Genomic DNA, 8,492 nt, shown 5'->3' with positions numbered 1-8,492 from the left:
TTATGCGGTGATTGGTTGGAGCGTCACATCATTGTCGCCTTTGATTGGGCGCCTTTAAGACGTTCCGGAACTCCCAACAGCCACACCCCCCACGTACATGCGGATTGATAACATGACTGCACATGATTTGTATTTTTTAACAATGCAATTTTATTTGGTAATTTTTTTCATTTCATTTTAGTGGCGTTAAATAGATATATTCATAATTATGCAGGGGCTCTAGTTAAAACATATCCTGGACAGTTTTAATTGTTATAAATGATCCAATACCAAATGAAGCAAAATGACTGAAGAATAATAAAAATACAGCACTTTTAATGTACAAAAACAAACCAAAACATCCATCAACTGTTCTGAATTTATTTACTACTGCACGTTTTCACAAAATTATTTTGACAGCAAACAACTTAGTATTCTTTAAAAATAGCTATGAAGTTTATTCACTGCAAACTAAATTAACACACATTACAGCCATTGACTGAAAAAAAAATCAAACAGATGAAAAACTGTTGGCACATGTATTTACATAAACTGAGGCATAAAATAAACATATGTTTTGCTGTACTATAGTAAAAGTTGTTAAATCGTGCCTCCTGACTTCCCACGATCAAGCGATGAAATCCAAAGGTCTGTTGAAACCACCTTTCCTGTTCATGTATTGCCTGCAAGAGAAATATGATTACATCATTGATCGTCTTCCTGCACCAAAACATTACATCACTGTCTACCAATGAGAATGTTCGTCACTTGGCTGTGCAGTACCTGCAGAGGTGATTGGCCACATATTTAACTGTTGCTGGGATATTAACTGTGCAAATTGCGTCTCAAAACGCATGACAATTGTGCATGTAAAAATCTTTATATGAAAAATAAAGCCAGGAATCAGCTCATAAACTGAGTACAGGATGCTTAACATCAAATTATTTGGGGAAATTTACATATGAAGCATGTATAAACTGTAAGGATTCTTTTAAACAAAACAATCCTACAATAAGCACAGACCTGTATTTTCTCTTTTGAGACACGTTGACTGCAAACGCACCGATAGAACCCTCTTTCTTCTTGCCCTGTTGAACAAAGATAGTGACAAGAACCACTATTAGAGCATTATGTTGTTACAGACTACTGTGCATTAAAATATTAGTGAATACAAGAAGGACAGAACAGGATATTTATGATCTTTTCTCGATCTTTAAACCCATATTAATTTGTTTTAGGAGTAATATTTTGGGCATACGCTTTATCTAGCTGTGCCACCTTGTGGTTTGTTGGAGGGTCAGCTTGGTTGAACAGCATGTACTTTTTTGCAACATTATAATTGAAGCATATGAATGTTGTATTGCTTAAAATGCATGACTACAAAATATTACAAAACTTAATATCCTGTGTGTATGTGCTGCTCTATATTGTTTTAAGAAAGCACCGACACTATTCATAAAAAGAAATCTCACCTTTGTGCTGTCAAAGGATCCAAAGCCCATCATTTTCATCATCTCTATTTCCTCCTCTGTTTTCCCTTGCATGTCCTCAGCTGCACAAGCAAACAGATGATATGGCTCATAAATTCAAAAGCTTTATATGTGGTTATAAAATCAAAGAAGAATCTGAAACTATTCCCCATTACTCATGACACCATATTCATAACTAGGGATGCACCGATATATCGGCAGATAGAAGCAATTTTTACCACTTAAGTGATCCTATTTTTCAAACTTTAGTTGGTGTGTAAGGTTGCTATTAGAACATAAATAATGCCTGCAAAATGATAAAGCTCAAAGTTCAATGCCAAGCGATATATTTTCTTTAACAGAAATTGCTTTTTAAGTACTACAAAGAATACGTCAGTCGCCAGCTAAGCTCAAACGCCTCTGCTAAGCTAAGCTGCTGTCGAATCACAACACACTAAACCAGCTACACAATCAGAACTCGTTACGTATTTCTGAAGGGGGGACTTCATAGAACAAGGAAGACCTCAGCCTGTTTTTAGGACAGCAAACAGCAGTAACATGAACACATGTTATATTGCTCGCTGTAAACACAATCAAAGCTTCGAAAACGCAGGAAAAACAGAACCTTTAAAAACAGCCAATGATCAGGACAGATTATATCTTGGCAATAAGATTTTTGACTCATAATGTGTGATTATTTTGAATTGGGTGACATGACAACAGAATTGAAATTTGTACTCGCTGCGCTTTTAGGATTTCTCAACATAATAATTTGAAACAAGGTGCAAAACTATCGGTATCAATAGATGTCATTCTAAGTAATCGAATATGTGGCACAGAAATCTTGTATCAATGCATACCTATTTATAGTGTGATGCACTTTTTAACTGGGATGTTAAGGCTGAAGGCCATTTATCCAATAAAAATGTGCAAATCTATCATCATCACCGATAGTGATATTAAATTTGGATGCTTATGTCCCCGATAACCGATATGGTGAACCGATTTTTATTATACTTGTTTATAACTTTGTTATACTTCTGTTTTTGACACAAGTACTACAAAACTACTGAACTGAACAAACCCTTATAATAAAAACAACAATCACTGCCTCTTTGCATACAAAGTAATACATACAGGGGTCTGAAAAAGTAAAGAATAATTCGCTGGATAATATTAATTTACTGAATAATATCACTGAATTGTCAGCAAAGTAACAAACAAAACAGATTATATATATCAATGCATTCTTAACTGGTGTTTTAGGTCAGAAAAATTAATATTTTGTTGTTATAGCTTAAAAATGGCTGGTAACAAAGCGGTATTTATCTATGCATTTTACTGTACCAAACTGTGATAGCTCACGGGGTAATAATTAATTAATTAATATCCACAGACATTTACTTAGATGTATTAGCGAAATAATGTTTATCTAGTAAATGTTAAATATAAGTCAGGGTAAATCTTGTTAAAAGTTAGCTACATGCGGTAGCTGTGCTTCACCCTTCAACACGGTGAGTGAACATGAACGTAATTTTATGAGGCTAATGATGAGCATAAATAACAGAAAAAAAAATTTAATTCAGCGTTTCTATTTCCCACAAGCATTCATTTATGGCTGATCATGTAATGCTACGTCATTATTTAGACAGGATTTGATGGATTGGTCTAAGTGACTCTGTGAGTTTGTCTCTATTTCTTAGCCAAGCTGCATATTATAACACATCTCATCTGTGCATTAATGGCTGTTATGTTAAATAAAGTTAATTAATAAAGCAAAGTATACTCAAAGTCCTTTTGCATCACTCCGCCAACATGTTGATGTGCATGATGTTGTCGTCTCCTCTCATAAGACGCTGAAATGAAATGTCAGTCTAGCGCACAATTCTCAAAACACCCACAAGATGATGGCGTTTATCGTCAATTCGGTATTACAAAACTGATAATCGGAAAATGCTTAAATACCGGGAAACAGATATTTTGGTTGATCTGTCATTACCTTTACTACATTAACCAATATAAAATTTCTACAACAACTACTGATATTAATTTATTGCCTAAATAGCCATTTGATTTTTGCTCAAGATCACGAAGCAGAAAGTCTTAGTTTGAATCTTTTCAGACTTTAAAGCACATTTTGTAAAGGACTTTTTTGTAGGGTGACAAGATTAACATAAAGACCTGATATCTGATGGGCTTTTGCAGGTTTCTCCTTAACGTCTTTCCTCTCATCATCTCTTCTGTCTTTCTGTCGTGCTGGAGACAGGGAAGAGGAGCGGTGTCGTCGTGGAGATCTGCAAAAACAAAACAGGCGCAAAGCTGGAGAGAAGGTTATCAACAACTAGATCACAAGCACTAATCTTTAACTATATTAATGGTAACACTTTACAAAAGGGTTGTATTTGTTAATACTAAAGGCCTTAGCAAACATGAACTGACAATGCACAATAGGGTTTTAGATTATGTGTTATATGAAGTTTATTTAACTAAGTTCGGGAGGAGTATGGTCATGTGATCCAACCAATCAGCACGAAGAGGTCCCTTTAAATAGCTGTACTTCACCTCTGTCCCATGACAGTTTTTGCAGCATCCCTCCTCCAACCCCATCACCTCACTCTCAGCTAATTTCTATCCCAGACGGGAATACTCTCGGTTAGGGCAAAAATTGCGAGCTCTGAGCAGTTTCCTTAGACAGCACACCAAATATGCTTTATTTCATTCCCTATCGATTATATGTTAATGCGAACTTGTGAAAACATGTTAAAATTGCCACTTTGTAGGTGTGAGCAAAAATGTGCAGTTTTTGCATTGTCCCTTTAAATGCAAATGAGTTGATCTCTGCACTGGCGTGGTTGGATAGTGCAGATTAAGGGGCGGTATTATTATAAAAAAATCCCCTTCTGACATCACAAGGGGTGCCAAATTTCAATGGCTTATTTTTTCACATGCTTGCGAAAGAAGAGAGAATGGTTTACCAAAACTAAGTTAAAAATGTCAGATTTCATGATATGTCCCCTTTAAGCAATGTTAACAGTTCCAACTTCTCATTTGAATAATATATCAGTAAATGCTGAAAATAACATGAACTAATTAATAAATGCTGAAGAAGTATTGCTTATTGTTAGTTCATGTTAGCTAATGCATTTACTAATGTTAAGAAATACAACCTTATTGTAACGTTAACCAAGTTGTTTTCAATTAAATGTTTCAACCCCGTTTTCATACTGTTGAGGGCCGTTCACATTATAACGTTGACTATATTAGTGTCCACACCACTGGAAGATAATGATATCAATAACTTTGTGTTAATTCGCCCGCAATTTTTTTTTCTTAATTCGCTCGCAAATCTGTCATTATCTAATATGGTATATTTGCTTGTAATTGTTTACATCTCATTGAATGTGTAAATATGCTGTTCTTGTCGCATTTACACAGCGGGTATAACCAGCAGATGTCCTCAACATGCTGCGTTTTGCAACTCTAAACAGTGAATCTAGTAGTTTGTGTAATCTAATATCTTACCTTTTGGCATGGTCAATGTAGTAGAATAAAAAGCATTACGTAGTCAATTTCACAGCAACTGCGTCAGCGCTGGATACCTAAGGTAATTTTATGTTATAGACCTCAGCAATGAGCTTCTCCACAGTGTTTTAGCAATGCTGACAACGTGGGAACGTGCGTCGGAATTCTGTGTCAAAAATCTGTTTCAGCCTGCATGGTACTGTTGCAACGTGTGTAAGGCATCGTTCTAAAAACCATGGGTACTATAGGTCTGATGCCCATTCCAACTAAAACATTAATTGTTCATTATTTAATTTGAAAAAAAAAAATTCTACCTTCATTTCAAATGTCATGCAAATATCTGATAAAATGAGAAAGTTACAAGCAAAAACATGTGAATAATAAGCATTTTCGGTCAAATACCTTATTGAAATCCATGTATAACTTTTTCCTCTGATAACTAATATTAAAAATAACATAACTCAATCCGCAATGGATTTTTACAATCCAGGTCTCTTTGTAAAGTGAATTGTCTGCTATGTCTAAGGGCTAAGGGTGTTGTCATCATACCTAATAGTTGTGGTGTGAACTCCACTATTCTCTTATACAACGATTTCTAAAAATTAGGGATGCACCGATAGGATTTTTTGGGCCAATACCGATACCGATTTAAACAGACAACTTCTGGCCGATACCGATGCCGATACCGATATTAAACACGTGTATACAATACTATACAGTTGGTCTATTAGCTAGTTTATTTCTGCATCAAATTATTTTTACTGAACATGGATTGGATCTAATTAACATTCAACTGACCAACATAATAAGAGAGGCACAAATTAAGCTAAAACAAATATAATAAGACAGCATGACAACCTTCAAAGGTCGTTTTAGCTATTCAGCATTTATTTTATTAACAACATTAACTCATTTTTTACATATAATGGATTTCTTTATGCAGTTAATTAATAAACAATCGGTATCGGCCTTTCTCGTGCTATTGCCGATATGCCGATGGTTTCAAATTCATCAAATATCGGCCGATTAATATCGGCGGCCGATACATCGGTGCATCACTACTAAAAATATATATTTTATAGTTATCGTTATAACATGAATGGCCCTTAAATGACACCCAAATATTAACATTATTCCACGTGTTATATCATTTCCAATGGTTTATGCCAACGAGCTCACCTGGATCTGCGCCTTAGGGGGGAGCGCGACCTCCGTCTGTCTCGGTCTCGTGATCGAGACCTGTCGCGCTCCCTGCGCCTAGTGCGTTCGCGATCTCGAGAGGTTGAGCGTGAACGGCGCCTCTCTGCAAAGCCATAATAAACAAGTTGTGTAATATACAGTCGTGCTCAAAATTATTCATACCCTTCTTTGTATATGAACAAAGGCGGCTGTGAAAATAAATCTGCATCGTTAATACTTTTGATCTTTTATTCAAAAAAATCTACAAAAAATCCAACCCTCCATTGGAGAATAATAATTTTAAATAGGGGAAAATCTCATTATGAGAGAAACACTTCTCTCCAATACACACTGCTCAGAACCAATCATAACCCTTCATTCATTACCCCTCTCAAACTCCCCAAGAGAACAGCTCTGAGTCTTCACCTATAATGCCTGATGAGTTTGGAGAACACCTGACAAGAAATCAGAGATCATTCCTTCATTCACAATCTCTCCAGATCCTTCAGATTCCAGCTCCATGTTGGTGCTTCTCTTCAGTTCATCATATTCATTATTCTTTAGGGTTCAGGTCAGGGGACTGGGATTGTCATGGCAGAAGCTTCATTTTGTGCTCAGTGACACATTTTTGTGTTAGTTTTGATGTTTGTTTTGGATCATTGCCCTGAAGGAAGATCCAACCATGATCCATTATATGATTTCTAACAGGGACAGTCAGGTTCTGTTTTTTTATCTGTTGGTATTTCATAGAATCCATGATGCCATTTATCTGATCAAGATGTCCAGGAACTCCAGCAGAAAAATAGGCCCACAGCATTAAAGATACAGCAGTATGTTTCATTGTACACTACACATGGGGTCCATTTTACCCCTGTGTGCACCAAAGTAATGTTGAGTGTTTGCTGATAAAAAGGAGGTTGCAAAAAGTATTAAATAAAAGGGTATGATTACCTGTGAACAGTGTGCATTAAGAGAAAAACATCTCTCCCACAATAAGACTTCCCCCCATTTAAAATTATTATTCTCCAATTAAAGGTTGGGTTTTTGTAGATTTGTTACATAAAAGATCAAAAGTATTAACGGGTATAATTTATTTTAAGCACGACTGTATATATAAACATATATCATAGATTTCATGACATTTTGCAGTAGTCGTCTCAATTATCATCAGGAACATACTGTTGGACCATATAGGCATAATCATATGACATACAGTATACTTCGTTTTAATATGCTTACATGCATTATGGGATTACACAAGCTACAAACTTACAGGAAGAGTTTGATAAGTAAAAGATCATTTGAACGATCTGTAACGTTATGGTTGTTTTGACGGTAGTAAACATTAAGCCGAAAACACTTGACGATTCCTTTATTAAAGGGAAATATTAATTCCTACCTCTCCGCGGTGGTGTTCTGCTCCTGCTCCTCACCATTGTTCAACTAGTATATATTAGACTATTTTCTTTCAAACAAAACTACCACGAAATACGACCTACGCAGAAATTTCCAGAAACAAACGTCTGCTAGTCGCCATCAACTGTGCACCGCTGAAATAACTCCGTCGAAACAAGCATTCAAATGTTTTGTTCCTACCACGCATTACGTTCCCATTATAAAATATAATTTTTAATTAAATTATTAAATATTTAAAATTAAAATAAAACGCATTCTGGATACAAAAATGAATTTGTGTAAATGCTTTACTGCATTATTAGTGAATAAACAAATATTTAGGGCATATTTCCTGACCGAGTCTTCTGCGAGTGCACGTGACGTCATCAAGAGCTGAGAATGGCTAAGCAGATTTATTTAATAAAAAAAAGATTTATTTAATAAAATTTTTGGAAAAATTTAAGTAAACACCTTGATTCTTCCAAATCCTTCCAGTTAAAAGAAATAATTTGCTACTATAAAGGTACATCTAATATTCCAATTAATTACATTGTTAATTTTTTTATTTTATTTGGAAAATATTTTATTCACAAACAAAAATTCTCTAAATCGCAGCTTAACTTTCCACATTTCCTAATCGAAATTAAAACTATTCTAAAATCCCTTAAAATTGTTAAAAACAAGAAAAATGAAAGATTTTTTAAATATTATTATGACTTTTTCTGTATTACCACTGATTCATAATGTTTTCCTATGTGAACCTGTTATTTTTTTAGATTTTTTATTTATTTATTTGATTTTTATTTTTTTATTGTACTAATTTATCTTTCTGTTATCGTATTTTATTTGTGAAACTTTATTTGTATGTTTTCATTCCTGTAGAGGTTTTTGTGTATTCTGTCTGTTTTGTGTATTGTTAAATGTTTTGAAGCACTAATAAAAAAACAA

General features: G+C 34.7%; 1 protein-coding gene across 1 annotated transcript; it reads right to left on the bottom strand.

Annotated features, from left to right (window-relative positions):
- Positions 1-288: 288 nt before the first annotated feature.
- On the bottom strand, positions 289-7,720 carry snrnp27 (small nuclear ribonucleoprotein 27 (U4/U6.U5)). Its single transcript, XM_055198501.2, has 6 exons — positions 7,549-7,720; positions 6,150-6,273; positions 3,630-3,742; positions 1,452-1,531; positions 1,003-1,067; positions 289-662 (listed from the first exon to the last, which is right to left on the bottom strand). The coding sequence occupies exons 1-6, from the start codon at positions 7,583-7,585 to the stop codon at positions 608-610; spliced, it is 474 nt and encodes a 157-aa protein (XP_055054476.1). The 5' UTR covers positions 7,586-7,720; the 3' UTR covers positions 289-607.
- Between the last annotated feature and the right edge of the window lie 772 nt (positions 7,721-8,492).

This window comes from Misgurnus anguillicaudatus, chromosome 22 (assembly GCF_027580225.2).
Source record: "Misgurnus anguillicaudatus chromosome 22, ASM2758022v2, whole genome shotgun sequence".
Taxonomy (NCBI): Eukaryota; Metazoa; Chordata; class Actinopteri; order Cypriniformes; family Cobitidae; genus Misgurnus; species Misgurnus anguillicaudatus.
Note: the sequence above shows the minus strand (reverse complement) of the source record. Positions and strands in the feature narration are given on the sequence as shown.

Excerpts from the sequence above, each read along its gene's own strand:
- snrnp27 (XM_055198501.2), bottom strand. The coding sequence starts at position 7,585 with ATGGTGAGGAGCAGGAGCAGAACACCACCGCGGAGAG. Across the intron at positions 6,274-7,548 it reads CAGAACACCACCGCGGAGAG|AGAGGCGCCGTTCACGCTCA; the intron begins GTAGGAATTAAT and ends ATGGCTTTGCAG. Across the intron at positions 1,068-1,451 it reads GATCCTTTGACAGCACAAAG|GGCAAGAAGAAAGAGGGTTC; the intron begins GTGAGATTTCTT and ends TTTGTTCAACAG.